The sequence below is a fragment of the Peromyscus maniculatus genome, chromosome 3, assembly GCF_049852395.1.
Source record: "Peromyscus maniculatus bairdii isolate BWxNUB_F1_BW_parent chromosome 3, HU_Pman_BW_mat_3.1, whole genome shotgun sequence".
In the NCBI taxonomy this organism is placed as follows: Eukaryota; Metazoa; Chordata; class Mammalia; order Rodentia; family Cricetidae; genus Peromyscus; species Peromyscus maniculatus.
Window position 1 is genome coordinate 38,398,313 of NC_134854.1, and position 17,792 is coordinate 38,416,104.

The window sequence follows — 17,792 nt, forward strand, 5'->3', positions numbered from 1 at the left end:
TACTGATGTACTGTGTTCTAATTATTTATTTTTTGTTACATTGTTTTGCATGTGTTGTGTGTGTTTGTGGGCACGTGTGCCATTGCATGCATGCATGTGGAAGCCAGAAGACAAACTGTGGGAGAGAATTCTTTCACCATGTGGGCTGCAAGATTGGGTTCATGTCAGGCTTTGTGTCAAGCACTTTTACCCGTGGAGCTATCTCCTCGGCCCATGTTTGGCGTCTAAGCCTATGTACCTGGACATAAATGCTGTGTGACAGACTGCTGTTCTAGAGGCTGGAGCTTGACACATGTCTGTTTATGTAGAGAACATGGAAAGGGGGAAAGGGAACCTAAAATGAAAGAGAAATATGATTATATGTATTCAATCTTCTGAGAAAGCATATCAAATTCAATTAACATCTAAATCAACCCTGAAAACAAAGCATAATAGCCATTTTAATATATCAATCTCAGCAGATATATTCCTTCTTGAGTAATTTTTTAATTGAAATCATAGTCTCCATAAACATATACAATTATTTAAAGAAAAAATATGTGCCATTCACATATTAATCTAACATGGAGCATTACTGTGTGCTAGGGTTTTCAAAATACTTTGTTTTTAATCGAGTGTGTGTGTGTGTGTGTGTGTGTGTGTGTGTGTGTGCGCGTGCGTGCGCGCACGCACACATGGATGCAGGTGTTTGTGGAGGCCAGAAGAGGGCATTGGATCTCCTGGAATTAGAGTCACAGGGGGTTGTAAAGCATCTAGCGAGGACACTGGGGACCAAACTTTGGTCCTTTGCAAGAGCAGTTGACTGCCCTCAGGCACTCCTAACTGCTGAGTTGTCTCTCCAGCCTCCCAGACCAAGTTTGAGCAACACAGTGATGAGCAAACATGACCTGACCCTTAGTAGAGGCTACTGTTGGTGAAGATTCTAGACATTTCATAAGTGCACACATACTATTCAAATAGAATCATGATAAATACTAAGAATGAGAATTACAGGAAGCTAGGAGATTATATGGTGAATATTTAATAGAAGGTAGCAGAGTTTTGAAATATGTTCGTCTCTGTTTCTCCCTCTCTCCCAGTCATTCCAGCCCGTTCTCCTTTAGTCCTGAAAAGTACTTTTTCCTACCACACTCCTTCATAATCCATTCCATTGTTTATCCTATCAACCCAGTCTTCCTCAGCCACACGTGCCCCTCCATCAACCAGTCCTGGTGAATTCAAAGACTGTGATTGTTCAGCTGGAAACTGTCTATGAACATCTCTCACTGTGAGCAGGGGTGGGGAGGAGGGGGACTGAGAGAGGAAGGTGATGATGTAGGCAGGGCTAGATGAAGTAGGGCCTTGCAGACCATAAAAGCTTTTAGGTTTTATTCTAAGATTTATGAAAAGTCATAGAGTTTTTTATCACAATTATTTCATAATGCTCAAGCATATAAAATAATTAAAAATATAACGAATACTTATATGTCTTGTTTAATTATATAATTTTCAGTATTTCCTTTATCATCTTCCCATATATAAGTAAACCATTTAAGAGCAGATTGTAGGTAGGTTGACGGTACACACCTGTTGTCTCAACACTCAAGCAGCCGAGGAAGATGGGCTGTGAGTTTAAAGTCAGCTTGGGCTCAATAGTGAGACCCTGTCCGAAAAACAAAAGTAACATTCAGACACTACACACTTGACTACCAAATAATTCAGTGTGTATCTCGTCAGATACTTTTTCAGATAACCCATGTTCCATTATCCTTAAAAGAAATCAATTACTTTAACCAATACACTTTATCTGTGGTGTCTTTTAATGTACAATTTCTTTTATACCTCTGTCCCAACTCCTTTTTCACAAATTGAACATATTGAGGAGTGATTTACCTTTGAAAGTGTCCCACATTCTGGATTTAACTCCTTGTTTCAGGTGGAAGCCTTAAAAATTCCCCACTATTCTTTGTGTCTCCTATAAAACAGAAGTTAGGCACGGTGGCAGAGTTAGACACAGGTTAAGTTTTTGTGAGACTACCTCACAATGGTGTTGTGAAGTTCATTTGCATCAGAGCAGGAGGTACATAATGTCAGGATGTCTTGCAACTGTTTATATAGATGCCAGATTTTGTCATGTGGCTAAGTAGCAACCATGTGTAAGTGCCCTCCAAAGGTATATTTTAACCTTGGAATGAGTTAGTTTTGAATAATAATTTGGAAACACATGACTATTTCCTGACAACTTCACCTAACAGTTTTAGGATCCATTAATACTCCTTCACTAAAGTGTAATAAGCAGGCAGTGATATGACTGGATATATATTCTTAAGCGGTGTTCGCAGTAGCCAAGCTACAGAATCAGCCTCAGTGCTTGTCAACATATTATGCCTGGTTAAATGTGGTGTGTACATACGATGGATTGTTGTTCAGTCAAAGAAGAACAAAACCATGTTACCTGCAGAGAAATTGATGGAACTGAGATCATTACGTTAAGTGAAATAATCTAGACATAAAAATATATTATGTTTTCTCTTATATGTGGGAACTAGAACAAAGAAAAAAGATGGCCTGAGATCAGTAGAAGGGCTACCAGGGAAACGTAAAGAGACGGGGGAGCAGGGGAGAAGCTGGCCGGGGAGGTGGGTATGAGCAAACTATCATGTATGGCTGTATAGAAAAATGTCACAGTGAGGCCTGCTACTGTGTGTCATTAATCTGCAGTGATAAATATAATAAAAGGCCATCACTGTAGCTGCTGGATGGAGAGAGGTGTGAGGAGGAAAGAGAACTAGGAGATCAGGTTCAGATGAGATCAGAGTCACATTTGAGATGACGAGGACTTGAACTGCAATGGGCAGAAGAATATAGAGAAATAGACGGGGGCAAGGCACATTTTGGAGATGAAGCAGAGATACCTTCCTATAAGGAGGTGGAGAGGAAAGATTCTTGGGTTTCTGGCACCAGCAAGTGAATGCTGACGGCACTTTACCGAGGTGTAGGAGCCTTTGTGGACGCATGAAGGAAGATCATGGGCTCCGTTTTGAGCATGTTAATAAGAGACCTGGAGCACAGAAGAGGTGTCAGGAGCAACGGTGAATAAATATGAGAGCAGTCAGAGTGTGTCCAGCATTGAAGCCACGGGAGGAGATGAGGTGAGAAGGGAAGGTGCTTGGGAGCTCGAGTGTCAGGAGGAGCATCTAACTGAAAAGGACAAAAGGATAGCACAGGGACCGGAGGCAGAGTGAGGTCTCGCCCAGGAGAAGAGCCGGTAGTGCGGTGGGAGATGGCGTTCCCAGGGGCTGGCACCGGGAGCCGCCGGTGTTGGTGTCTGGAGAGAGATCTTGACTCTGCTTAAGCTGAGCAGCACAAGGAGGAAGACAAAGCTATAGAAGCTTGTGAGAGAGGTAGCAGCAGGGAGTGGGCATGGATTCAGGGGTTTCTTTCTTATGTGCATTGGTGTTTTGCTATGGGTGTAGGGTCCCCTAGAACTTGAGTTACAGACAGTTGTGAGCTGCCATGAGGGTCCTGGGAATTGAATCTGGGTCCTCTGGAAGAGTGGTCAATGTTCTTAATGGCTGAGCCATCACTCCAGCTCCAGGATTTTTTTAGACTCCAATTATTTAAATGCTTACGGGATATATTTAGTGGGAAAGAAAAATGGGAGAAGGCTAGCAGAAAGAATTTTGCTTTTGAAGATGGGATGAAATAAGATGCGGGGCTCACAGGGATGACCTGGGAGGCTCACAGGGATGACCTGGGAGGCTCACAGGGATGACCTGGGAGGCTCACAGGGATGACCTGGGAGGCTCACAGGGATGACCTGAGCAGGCTCACAGGGATGACCTGAGCAGGCACACAGGGATGACCTGAGCAGGCTCACGGGGATGACCTGGGAGGCTCACAGGGATGACCTGGGAGGCTCACAGGGATGACCTGAGTAGGCTCTACCACTTCAGGCTTTACTTCTCTGTGGAGTTTCCCTTTTTATTTTATTCAGAGGAACTCATTATGAACAGTAGCAACCATAACTTATAAAAGGGCTACCACAACTTAACATATTGAGTTCATCTGGTACAAGATGCAGAAGTGTCTCTCTCCCTTTCTTGGCAATGTCTAGGAGGGTAGAAAATGGGCCTTATTCTTTGTAGTCAGTTTTGCAGTAGAAAAAGTAAGTCTGTGTCAAGTGACATAAACAAGCTGCAGCAGCATTTGTTGCTGTTGTTTGGGGCAGTAAGTTGCCAGTCCCCGTATTTTTCCAACTGGGTTTAAAAAAAGATTTCTTACCTCTATGGTTAAAATAGACAAGATTGTGGTGTGGCTAGGCAAGTTGGTGGAAGAATCCAACTACAGGCCAGAGTAAATAGAAAGTGGTTTATTTAATACAGCACAGAAGAGCAGCGGACATGGCAGCAGCAGCGGGACTGTGTGGGAGCGCTGGGAGGCAGAGTCTGGGTTGGGGGGTGAGCCACTTCCTGTGCAGTTTCTTGTGATGCAATGAGCACCTTGCAAACAGGAGAAGTTCTGTGACCTGGGCTCGCAGGTAATTTTGTTTGGCTGGGCCGTTCTGCTATCCACTGTTTGGACAGAATGGAGCCGTGGTTTTTCTCTTTGGAGGAGTTTTCTGGACCAAGCCTCCCTTTCTGGTTTCCCACCATGGCCTTTTTTCCACTGAGACCTACTCCAGCAAAGTAAGATTAGAGAAAGGTCCCAACTTGCCTAATCCAAGTGTAGCTCCCCTGTGATAGTGTAGATCTGGGTCTTGAAGCCTGGAAATGGGGGTTGAGAAAGGAATGCAGATAGATTCAGGGCCGATACATGCCCATTTTACCTCTCTCTTTCCGAAACGAAGGCGACTTGAAGATGCTTGACAGCGGTCCATCGTACCTAGGGCCTGGGGCCACTGTGTCTCTTCAGCATTGGTTTTACACTCTTGAAGCTCCTTTGTCCTGTATTTTCCTGCTCTAGGCAATGAAATTGGGTGCCTTCCAGGGAACGAAAGGCTGACATCTGAATGATGGGTGTGCTCCTAAGAGTTACTGGAGGGCACAGTGCTACCGCCAGTGCCAGGCCACGTGTGAGTCACTTAAGATTGTGAGTTCATGCGAACATTTCTAATAAATCTATTACGATAGGAAGGCAAACAAATCACTGAAGAGAAAATATTGCTTCTCTACCTGGTGGTCAGCTCTGACTAGGCGCTGTGGTTAGACGAGCATGGAGGATCTAAGTTGGCCACCTTCCCTTCTGTGGGAACCTGCAGGGAGGCAGTGAGTGAGGTGCTGAACCTCCCACCTCCTACTTGCATGATGGCAAGTCCTCAGAATTGGGCCAGTGTTGGAGCATTTTATAGAGCCCTTTAATAATTGTTCCAATGAGATAATTTCCTTGGAAAAACTTGTCTGTAATAGTTTTCATTGTCTAAATGGTTCCCCAAAGTGAGCCAATGTGGAGATGTTATCTTCATCATTGATGGATATTCACTAAAAGTCTCTGGATATTACATTAAGAGCATATTTTGTTTTTTTAAACCATGACTTCCTCCAACTTAAAAATAGCAGCCAAATTATTCTGGAATAATAATAATAGCAGCTAACAGTTGGAACCAGATATAAATATTTTTGCCAGAGATTGATATAGATTATTTGATCCTCATATAAGAACTTTAAGAAGTAGTTTCTATAATTTTAAATGTACAGATGAAGAAACCGAGGCTTGGAGAACTAACTGGCCAGAGGCAGTGTGCTCTGTAGACCAAGGGCTTGGGAGACAGAGGACAAGAGGAGGCAAGGCTGGCCCGCTGTGCAGAGTGAGCTCCGGACCAGCCAGGGCTCTGCTGCAAAACTCTGCTAACACAACAGCAAGACTGGGTTAGGGATGCTCGGCCAGCAAAGTTTACTTCAGAATTTGAACGCTTGTGGTCCGCACTGTTGATGAGGGATTCTTAACCAGGATCCGTTGAAGCACAGCATCTTCGTTCGTAGGTAACTGACATTAGCAGCAGCTACGAGAGGTAACGCAGAGTTTTGCACAGTGAGAAAGATGCAGCAGCTAGTGAAGGTCGGGGAAACCGTGCTCTGGTGTGGGCCAAAGCTCTCAGGGACCCAGCATGGGAGAGGACCATCTCACGAATTTACTCTCATTACTCATAGGAAAGGTCCATAGTTCGCACTTCAATCTTCCTTTAAAAATACCGGATGTCTTCTTTAAAAAGAACACAGTTTGGATAGCTGGGATCCAGAGCTCTGAGAGATGACTGGGAGGGGACAGCTAGGTAAGATGACAGTGTGTGCACATTCATCTCAGCTTCATGCAGGGGGACCTTTCCTAGAGTCCCACAGCTTCCCGTGCAGAGGAGTGTGTGTCTGTTCATTTCCCACCCTCAGTGCCTGCCACAGTGCACTGCCTGTAACTGGATGATAAATGCTGACATGGAATTTCATAGCAACTTGTTAATACCACTCTGTAAAGACTTTAGGAATAATCTATGAAGTCAGATGGGGAAGGATATCTAAAGGAATAGAAGTAGGTGACTATTATGGAAATTTATTATGCAGATTACTTAAATTTTACTAAATACCTTCTTTTTCCTAGGGAGTTTGTGTGTATGTTACAGCCCAAAGTGTGACTCTTGGAAAAAAATCACATATTCAGTGTTTTACCTTCATAAAGGTACTTCTTAGTTTATTCTCTTTTACTTTTTCCAAATAGTAACAAATTAGATAAATTGCAAACATCTTAACACTTAGCAAGCAGTATTATCAGTATATTTTATGATTAACTGTGTAGTTATGTTTTATGAAGAAATTAATTAATGGTAAATAGTAAGATAGGTAACTTTTATACTGCATATGTTTTTGTATCAGCATGTGGCTTGTTCTAGACTATGGACCATTTCTAATGGATGTATTTGCCAAAGTGTGTTGGTTTACCGTTTAGTCATTTCTAAATGGAACTTTAATCTACATAGTTACATAGGAATTTAGTTAAAATCTTCTTTGATCTCAAATGTAAACCGACTGTCATTCCAGAGTATGCTATACTATCAAACTAAGATATTTACTTCATTTCAACATTCTGGGGTGTGGGGTGAAATGTCGGCCTCTGCCGCTTCTGTGGTCACAGCACACCCTGCAGTAGTTTTAGTTTGAACCATGCCTAGGAGGATTTTTGCTTGTTTGTTAATTCCTCAAAATCTACAGTTGTGCCAGGCATGGTGGCGCACACCTTTAACTTCAGCACTCAGGAGGCGGAGGCGGGCATGTCTCCAGGTTCAAGGCCAGTCTGGCCTACACAGCAAGTTCCAGGCCAGCCAGAGCTACAGAGAGAGACTAATGTATTTGTAGAGTGCATGTGTGAGTGTGGCTGAAACTTTTTAAAGATGGAATTTCTGTTCCAACACTCAATTTCTTTTATGCCAAGCCACATAAAAGTTTAGAATCCTGGAGTAGTGCTTGATATTACTAGGGTGTTAGAAATCAAGGCAGAAAAGTTTAAGAAATTTTTAATGGATCAACTAAAAGTAACTTCAGAACTAGTTGTAGACATATTCTTAAGCAGTGTAAGGTTGTGCAAGACATTTTTGTGTGTTTCTAATAGTAATTCCAAGCAGCACATAGACTAAGTTAGAGGAGTAGCGTGAAGCCAGCACAGTTTCATCCGCAGCTTAATCCCCTTTCTCACTAAACGTGGGACTGAGTTGGAGAAATCTTAGCAGGTTGGTAAAAACTGTAGAAATGAGCCCTGAGACCACTTCCATCTTAGATATTAAGCAGACCCCATTGGACCCCCCTTAAGGCCCCCCCACACACTCCAAGGCTAGGTTTGCCTGAACTGGCACATCTGCTCCACTGTGACTGCCCTCAGATGGTCCACGTTGGTGGCTTTTGGAGAGTGAGGGCACCATGAATTCTAGAGGCCAGCAGGTGCTTACCCTGTCTGCGTTACACAGTGTGAGGTCAATGCTAGCCTTGTTTCTTAACTTTCTCTGGCTTCATGTTCTTCATCTGCAGGATACAGAAAGACCTTTACTGCTGCTTCTGGGAGTGCTGACTCACACGTGGCAAAGGGCATTACTTTTCTCAACCTCGGTGGGTATCCTGGTTTGCTCCTCTGTTGCTGTGGTAAACATACCAAAAGCAACTTGGGAGAAAGACTTGATTTCAGCTCCCACTTCCAGGTAACAGTCTACCATCACCGAGGCAAGTTGGGCATGAACTTAGGTAGGCAGGAAGCAGAAACAATGGCGGGATGCTGCCTGCTTACTGGTTGTTCTTCTCTCCCTCTTCTGGATCATGCTCAGCATGCTTTCTTATACCTCTCAGGCCTACTTGCCTAGGGGATGCACCTCCCACAGTGGACTGGGCCTCCCACATAAATTATTCATCAAGAAAATGCCCTACAGAAGACTTGTCCACAGGCCAATATGATCTAGGCAATTCTTGACTTCCCTCTTCCTAGGTGACTCTCCTTTGTTGACAATAAAACTAAGGAGCACAGTGGTAACGGAGATGGACCTCTCCCTACTCTGTTCTTCCAACATTGCTCTGCTCAGTGGTCACACTCTGCCCGAGCTTCACTCTTTTCTCCATGACTCCATTTTCTCATACCTCCGAGACATGGCTTGTGACAGTCACTGACCCTTTTCAGTCTGAGGGGACAAGGTTTTCTCTGGCACACACCCCTCTTACTCAGCTCATCAGCTTTTGGGGTTGAAGCGTATCTTCCTTTTTTAGAGATCCCAGGCTGTGAGTTTTCTTGGAAGCAGCCCTTAAAAAGCAATTTGTTAGTATACAAATGACCATGAATAGCATGTCCCCTAAGAGCCTGTGAGAAATCATAAATCATGTTGGCCCTGAATTCTAGAGGAAGAAAGGCCTTTAGACAGTTGTCTGTTCCCTCCCATTGATCATAAAGACTAGCAGAAGCCCCCATTAGTGATGTGTGGACCAGCTTAAGTGAATTGTTTTCTCTAGATACGGTGAGAGGAAACTTAGTCTTAGAAGGGAGCATGTGATGGTCTCCACATGGTGAAGAGAGCACAGAAAGGGTTGCATCTCCACACCGAAAGCACTTTCCAAGGCCACGTGGAAGGGGGGCCCAAAGTGTAAGTGACTGGTGACAGCTCTGGGACCTGCTTACATATGGGAAGGACACAGCATTTGAAGGGGAAAAGCTTCGGGTTTACAGCTCATGACTCTTTGGTAGATTTTCCTTTCCCTGCCTGCCAGTCTATTGGCTTCTATGACAAAGGTTTGACTAATGAGTGTGAGGAAACCGGGAGAAGAGGGGACTAAAAATAAGCCCCCATTTTTTTTTTTATTTTGAATGATTCTGTTGGTGAGGTTAAGTATCTTTTGCTGTGTGGTCCAGTGCATGGCACACTTGGACATGATATTGGACCCTGGGAACTGGCCTTGGAGAGCTTGGCTCTGCTGCTTCCTGACGGGGGAGAGATGGAGAGTCTGGCATGGCTCCCATCAGCAGTGCTGCGTCCACATTCATCTCAGCAGTAACGGGCACCTATCCACTAACCATGCTCTTCCAGGCCTGCGCTGTCTTCCTTTCCTCCTCCTGGGAACAGTTAGAAAGGATGGCATGATTCAGTCCATGGTCTTGCAGAGGGCAGAAATACCAGAGTTTGTAAACACAATTTGTCTCACACAGCTGTCTTTTATTCTTAAGCATTATTTATTAATAGCCATAAAGTTGTATCTAAGATTTAAACTGTTCTATTATAAAAGTTACTTTTTTGAGTAGTATGTTTTGCTATCCATTGCTTATAATTTCCATTTATTATTACTCTGCTGAAAAGGGCTTGCATTGATTGGAATATAGAGACTTAACTTTCTTCTTCTTCTTCTGGACTCTATACATAGCTGTAGCATTATGTTTCCTGGGGAAACAGAGAAATTCCTGTTCACCCAAGACAGAGCAACAACAGACAAAAGAAATTATTCTACCCAAGTCCATCTTGGTAAACCAGTGTGTTTACTGCGATTACCTACAGGAACATGGATGAGCCTCTGCCTTTCCCTCTATGAGGGAGGCTTTAACGTGGAGGCAATCGCCACACAAAAGGATGTGTATAAGTCAGGCATATAAATAAAAGACACCATTTAGTAAATAGTGCACGTTGAATATTTTACAACAGCTCTGCCTGTAGAAGATATCCCCATCACCCAGACACAGAAGCTGAGCTGAGAAAGGGTTAGATTTGTGCCCAGGTTCCTTTCAGTGTCTTTCTTAAGAGGCATCCTACCGTTTTCCATCGCTGCATAACAAATGACCACAAAGTTCGGGTTTAGACAGCAGAAGCATTCTGTTCCCAGGCTGGAGTTCAGAACTGGAAAGGTGTGCTGAGCGACTAAGGTACTTCCTGCCTCCTCCGGCATCTAGGGGCTAGTTCCATCATCCTGGTCGCTTTGTCACTGTGTGGTCACTTCCTGCAGGCAGGTTCCTCTCTCCCTTCCTCTTAGTAACACTTTGATCACACTGAATCCTCCAGGGTAGTCCAGGATTCCCTCCTCATCTCAAGGTCCTAGTCACATCTGCACCGGTTTCCTGTCCTCAGAAAGCGAACCTAGGGCAGGCAAGAAAGCTTGATGGGTAAAGGCTCTTGGTCCCAACCCTGACCTAAGTTCAGTCCCAGCATGGCCGACTCCTACAAGTTGTCCTCAACGTACACTCCCCAAACAAGTGAATAAACGTGATAAAAATGATAGAGATTGGCTCAGTGCACGAGTAAGAGCCATCATCGACCTGTCAGGCAGCTGCTGATGTTTTGGATGAAGCACTGATTTTTTATGGCAGATTGTCCCACACACTGTTGGATAGACAAGCCCTAGAGTCCACTAAACAAATGTTAGTAGGAATCTCCTACCCCACCCCCACAACTGTGTGACTCCACAGTACCTTTCAGATGTCCTCCGGCCTGGGACAGAGCACCACCATGACGCCCGCCATGTTAGAGCCAGCACAGCTCTCTGGACTCCCTTTGTGGTGGGTCCCTCTGAACAGCTCTGTCATTTGCTCCAGCGGTGTTGCTGTGGCGGGAAGGACTCTGCAGTTCTCTGCTCTTTGACGTCACTTCAGCCCGAAGGACACTTCAGTTGGCTGGAGTTTCCTGTCCTCCTTCCTTCCTTTCCACAGCTGCTTTCACAGCGTGTGGAAGACCAGCGTGCTCCTCTTAGAGGAAGGAGCTCCGATAGCTGACAGAAGTTTCTTTTATAAAAGCACTACTCTGTTTTTGTGAGACCCTAGGAGCCTATTTTTATATTGTATCTCAATTTGGGCACATATGTTCTGATTACTAGGTACACAGGGAAACCAATGACTATTGCACAGAATGCCAAGGCTCCCAGAGACACACTTGGATAAATACCAACCTTAAAATTTCCTACACAAAACGATGATGACTCAGTACGGGAAACTGCATTTCATAGCTTCCTCAAGCCATCAAAGAGATGAAGAAAATTCCCATTACAAGCTGTTCCCAGCACAGCACATTGAGGAGTCATTCATGTTGCTTGATATTTTTCTTCTAAATTTCTTCCCAGATCACTTAGATTCACATAAAAGATTCTCAGAAACAAAACCATTGGCATAAATAATAAGCCATGACTTAGTGTACAAAGAGGGTGAGCCACACACAGGGCCAGTCAGATCTGCCTGTTCGGATGACAATACTCACATCAATCACATTTGCTACTGGTAATAAATAAATAAGTAAGTAAGTTAATTAATTAATTCTGCTTTGCCATATTCAAAGTAAAACATGTTGTTCTCAGGTTTATCTGCACCTAGGTAGACTTTATCACATGTGGATGACTCCAATCTCTCTTTCCTATAGGCTACCTTGTGGCTGTTTACTTCCCTGGTCATTTCCTCCATTTACTTAACATTCAGCACCCAGACTTGATCTGCCACAGTCTGTTTCTGACAGGTATGGTGTCTCTCGCGGATGCAGTCTCCTTGGGCTTGCTCTGACTTCAGCACCTGTCTGGGTCAGAGAGGCTCATTTGACCATCTGCTTTTATTTTTTGTTTGCTAGGAAACAAAATGGCTGCCGTGCTACCTCCCGGTCCTTTGCAGTCTCTGCCAGGGTCCCTGATACTGGACTGCTCTTCTGGAAAGGTCTACAGAGCAGCCCTTGACCAGTCCTACTTGATGTGGCTCCTGTGGAACGCCCGCCTGGACTGTGAGAAGATGGCTGCACTGCACTGTGTACTCTCCTGTGGTCGAGACCCAGGTTTCCAGGAAGATCAGGTGAGCAGATAGCGTGAGTTCAAACACTGGCAACAGACAACACCAAATATACTTACTTGCTGCTTCAGGAGGGTCAGAAGTTATTTTTGCTTGGTGGCAGTGTCTTTACTTGGTGCTTCCTTTCTGGGGGCTCTCTGCCAGGCCTCAGGCTGTGAGGGTACATCTATCTGGCTCTTGAGTACAATTGTTCCTTTCCCTTACCCAACATTTCACCTTCCATGACTTCAGCTAATGTACATCAACTCTGGCTTACTACTATTAAATGGAAAATCCCCCAAAGAAGCAATTCATGTGTTTTACGTGGTATGCTCTTCTAAGTAATGTGATGAATCTTACGCCATCTCGCTCCACCTGGCCTGGGATTGTGAACTGTCACTTGGTCCAATGTATTCATGCTGTATGTGCTACCTGCCCATTCATATGCAGCAGTTGTCTTGGTTACCAGATCACTGTCATGGTATTACGGTACTTGTGTCATATACTCATATTTTACCTAATAATGGTCATGACATTTAGATATGCCAAAGATTCACCATAAAATGTTTCCTTTAAATGAGAACTTGAAAGTTCTTGACTTCATGAGTGAATAAATGATGTCTGTCAGTGTTGCTAAGGTTTGGTGCTATCTGTGGTTTCAGAATTCACAGGGGTCTTGAAGTGTATCTCCTAAGAATAAAGGGCAACTACTTACTCTATTCTCCTTTCTTCCTTTATCTGCTTTTCTGAGATGAGGTTTTGCCCTGTAGCTCAGGGTGGTCTGGTACTTACTTTGTGGCTCAAGCAGCCCTCACATTTGAAGTAGTTCTCATCAGTCTCCTAAGTGCTGGGGTATCAGGTGTGAGCCCCCAAACCCAGCACTCTACTGGCTTTTCAATACAGTAAACACAGCCCCCTCCAAGGACGCACAGAAAACAGTGAGTTTCTCAGCTACATGATTTTCTCTCTGTGTCTGTATTTGGTATAACGCATTACCAAAAGGGCCAAGCAAGCCAGGTGTAGTGCCTCACACCTGCAATCCCAAATGCTGAGACAGGAGTATTTCTGTGAGTTCAAGGCCAGCCTCGGCTACATGGTAAGTTTGATGCTATCTTGGACTATAGAATTAATTCCTGTCACAGCCTTCTCAGAACAAACAAACAAATGCCAAAGGCCTAAGCTCTTCTGATGAATATTTATTAATTTTAATAAGATAGTTTAGTTTGTATCGTGCACTGCTGCTTATGAAGCGCTGTGATCTCCTTGGTCATTTACTTTTGAAGCTATCCTGTAAGATCGGAAAACCTTGTTGTCAATCAATGATGGCTGAGGTGAGAAGTTGACTAGTTAGTTGAAAAAAGCACACTTTAAAAAAAACACAAAATATACATTTATCTGCTTACTTTTAGTGTAGAATAAGGCCTGTTCTTTGTGAATCAGCTAACTAAACCAGTCATTTTCTCCCACAAAACCAATCCTAAACATGCTATCTCTGATTTCCTATTTCTTCCTAAAAGGCTTGTGTATGTGGATAAATATTCATGTGTCTCCATGTGTATATACACACACGTGTGTGCATGCACACCTATGTGCTTGTGTGTGGAAGGCCAGAATTAACATTGTGTTTCTTCTTCAGTCATTCTCCATGTTCATTTTTGAGATGGGTCCCTCTAAACCTGGGGCTTTTCTTTCCTGCCAGGCTGGCCAGCCAGGGAGCATCCAGGATTCTTTTGTATCTGCCCCAGCATTGGGGTTACAGACTTGTTCTGCACCCTCACTTTTATGTGGGTTCTAGGGATCATGTCTTCATGCTTCTGTGGCAGTCACTTTACCCACTGAGCCATCTGCTCAAGCATCCCCTAAATATTTATTTCTAAGGAGATCAATAATTTGAGACCTTTCCAAGTAATCTGTGTAGGCATACTTTTACCTAGTTCTTAATAGCTGTTTCCTCTGCATCTATCATGTAGTGTTTTAGAATCCACATCTAGTCTTTTCATGTTTGAGAAACATGCCCTTGAGTCTTCCCACAATATACAACTTTTATTGATGCAACAATACTCTTTTTGCATCTGCATTTCACTTGTCTATAGAATTTTTTTTATTAAATTACCTATGTTAAAATAAGTACAACTGGAACAATAGATTTAGAATAAAGCATCCTGTTGAGAGTGAGCTGTGGCTGGGCATGCTGGACCTGTCAAGAAGGAGATGGGAACTTCCTGTTGATGTTGATTTTTACTCTTTGCTCTTTGGCTCTTTACTCTTTGGGGGCCCGGTTACCCAGCTTCCAAATAAATCACACACTTATCACCTAGCTTATTCTTAATTATAAATGCCTTGGCCTTAGCTTGGCTTGTTTCTAGCAAGTTTTTCTTAACATAAATTATCTCATCTACCTTTTGCCTCTGGGCTTTTGCTTTTCTCTATTTCTGTATTTCTTTTCCTTCCTTCTTATTCTGTGTCTGGCTGTGTGATTGGGTGACTGGCCCTTCTTTACTTGCTTCTTGATCTTTCTTACTCTTTCTTTTTTTCTTCCCAGATCTCTCCTTCTATTTATTCTCTCTATCAGCCAGCCCCGCATATCCTTTTTCCTGCCTTGCTATTGGCCCTTCAGTTCCTTATTAGACCATCAGGTGTTTTAGACAGGCACAGTAGCACAGCTTCACAGAGTTGAACAAATGCAACATAAAAGAGTGCCACATATCTTTGCATCATTAAACAAATGTTCCACAGCACAAACAAATGTAACACATTTTAAAATAATATTCTGCAACAACTCTTCCTCCAGCAGTTGAACATAGGGATAGAAACCATGAAGGAGTTTGCTGACATACAGGGTCATATGTGTCAGTAACAAGGGGAGCACAGAGGTGCTCCTCATGGGGAAGTGGAGTGACAATGTTCTCAGTGAATGCTGCACTGAACTTTAAGCCCAGGTTGTTGCCTCCAGACCCTGTGTCCAGTAGCTCTCATGATGGGAACTTTGTATAATACCATCAATTCTTGGGGGGGGGGGGGATGTGTCGGATTGAAGAAGATTTATCTGGATCCTACCCAAAGGCCCCAGTTAAAAGGGTATGTAAAAAGCACCTTATTTACAATACTGACATGCTCAGCCGGGACTATATTGGATTTTAAGCTGGAAGTTGGTGTATTTTTCAGATCACTCCAAAATAGATGTAGAATTTTTAAAATTCATTCATGAATGTATTGTTTATTATGTGTTTTATATTGCTTTGGTGGGACTGAGTGTAGATTTAAAAGCTGACAGGGTTCTATGGTCTTTGTTTTTAAAGATTGTTCAATGGATTTGTGAGCATGTCTCTGCCTGCCATTCATTTGACCTCATTCAGGAATTTCTAATTGGTAAGTGCTGCTGATATTGAACTTTAAGCTGTATGTTTGACTCTTTTGCTTGAGAGAAATCAGTAAATTGATAATGAATGCCTCTGTCGAAGTGCTGCTTAAGAGCAGGTTGGTTTTTTTTTTTAACTTCATTGCAATCAGTGGCTAATTAAATTTCACTCTCTTGTGGCTTTTGCAAGAAGCTGTGGTTCTCAGAGACTGATGAGATATAAGATCAGATTTTGATTCTTTAATTAACAAAATTTTCAGTAAAATGCATCTTTCCTAGCCTAGTTTTATCTTGGTTGGCTGTGTATAAATGGTATAACATTATCTAGGCAGAAGCAATACCAAATGGATTTTTAAAAATATTATTCTCATTGTAAAAAAAAAGAGAACCTGAACATCTTAAGCTGTAGATAAAATCATAATGGTTAACCCCCAGCAGCATGAATGAGGTGATGAAAACTCGTTGGTTTATTTGATTTGGTTAAATTACAGTGTTGATTTCTCTCTTCTTATGCCATGTCTCTTTTAAAACTCGACTCAGCTTCTTCCTATTGGAGTGTATATCCAGAGATGAGTGACGTGGACATGCTCTTACCATACTCCTCTGTGCTGACTTGGAATGCAGTAAGTTAACAAAGTCTAGTGGATTCAGCACTGTGGGCCAGTGGTAGACCATTCCAGTTATTGTAATCAGGGCTATGATTTCACTTCTGTTTTGACTGATAAGGAACTGAATTGAAGTTTCTTGTCAGAATGCATAAACAACCCTAATTAGAAAGTCTAAAATCTAAATGCTGCAAAATCTAGAGTATTTTGAGGGTCAATATGATGCCACTGTGAAAATTTACCACATAGGATATATGTATATATGTAAATATGGACACACACATATAGTAAAATCCTATCCTGTGAGCATACATACGTACATATACACATATGCATACATGCACACATGTTCTGAAATGCAGGGCATCTCTTCCCTTGGCCAGGATTGCATAAAACAGCAGACTTGATGGAGTGGACACAAGGTCTTTCCACTTTCTACTCTTTCTACTGCCAGGCAGAACTAAACCTCCTGACAGTGTTTTAGAAAATGACATTTTTACTCCTGTGTTGACCAGACTCAAGTATTTAATAGGTTTTTATGGATGAGGAGTGGCTAGACCACTGTGGTACTGCTTGGTAGGTTTTGACTTTAATGACACCTTTCCCTATTTTTATAAGGATTTATGAAGACACTTAGGTAACAAAGCTTCAGGATGAGTCAAGGTCTTAAGTGCTTACTCTCCCGCTGTTCTTCCTGTCCGTCTGGACTCCTTCCTTCACAGGGGAAGTGATGCACCAGGGCTGTGTGGTGAGCTCAGTGTGGTATGGCCAGCAGCTTCTGCCTCATCTCCTTTCAGTTAGATAGTGGAAGAGTGTGCGTGGTCCTGGAGCAGGAGCTGTATTAAAAGGAAATTTAGAGCAATAAATTTAGGCAACAGGCATTGGGAATGTGTACTAGGGTAAACTGTGACACTTTTCAGTTTGTATTTTGTGTATGTCTCGATACAGTCAGTAAAGTCAATAATGAGACTGACGTGTGGCACAAGCTTGTGATTCTACTCATGAGGCAGGAAGATCTTGAGTTGGAGGTTGGCCTGGCCTATGTAGTAATAGAAATATAACTACAAAAAAGAAATATCCAAGTGCATTTGATTTATTTAATTTTTTTCTGTTTTATCCTCTTTTTGTTTTGAGACATGGGCTCATGTTGCCCAGACTGGCCTGCCTCAAAATCTTAAATTTCTGATCCTTCTGCCTCTCCCGCCAAGTGCATGTATCACCATACCCCGTGAAATTTGATTAATTTCTAAATTTTTGATGCCTACAGGAGTAGCTCCCCTACCCCTTAAGGTCTCCTCTGCTTGTCTTTCGGATTGTAGTTAATGGATTTCTTTACTCCTTGGTCAGGCACCCACGCTGTTGTTTTTCTTTTAGATGACTTATGAACGTATAGGCAGATTCTGTGGTTCTGGGGCAGGAAGCCTGCAGCTTACACCATTGGGTCAGGAAATGTGCATCTCAGCTCTCTGCTTGTTAACCACGGCTGCTTTGTTTAAAGCGTCGAAAGGCAGGGTGGGAACCAGTGGTCCCTGGGCTGTGTTCTAGCTGGATGTCGTGTGAGGCCACCGTCCCAGTGGGCAGTGGTTCATCTGCTCATTTCTCAAGGCTCT

At 43.1% G+C, this 17,792-nt stretch overlaps 1 protein-coding gene across 7 annotated transcripts in view; it reads left to right on the top strand.

Annotated features, from left to right (window-relative positions):
- Gsap (gamma-secretase activating protein) overlaps positions 1-17,792 on the top strand; it is a 97,931-nt gene that overhangs the window by 45,679 nt on the left and 34,460 nt on the right. For 5 of the 7 annotated variants that reach the window (XM_076565958.1, XM_006991059.4, XM_042272901.2 and 2 more), the window contains 6 exons: positions 6,571-6,648; positions 7,989-8,066; positions 11,828-11,920; positions 12,029-12,243; positions 15,519-15,588; positions 16,118-16,200. In XM_076565958.1, coding sequence (XP_076422073.1) covers positions 6,571-6,648; positions 7,989-8,066; positions 11,828-11,920; positions 12,029-12,243; positions 15,519-15,588; positions 16,118-16,200 — 617 coding nt within the window. The remainder of the gene's footprint in view (positions 1-6,570; positions 6,649-7,988; positions 8,067-11,827; positions 11,921-12,028; positions 12,244-15,518; positions 15,589-16,117; positions 16,201-17,792) is intronic. The other 2 variants (XM_042272903.2, XM_076565960.1) reach the window with 1 other exon arrangement.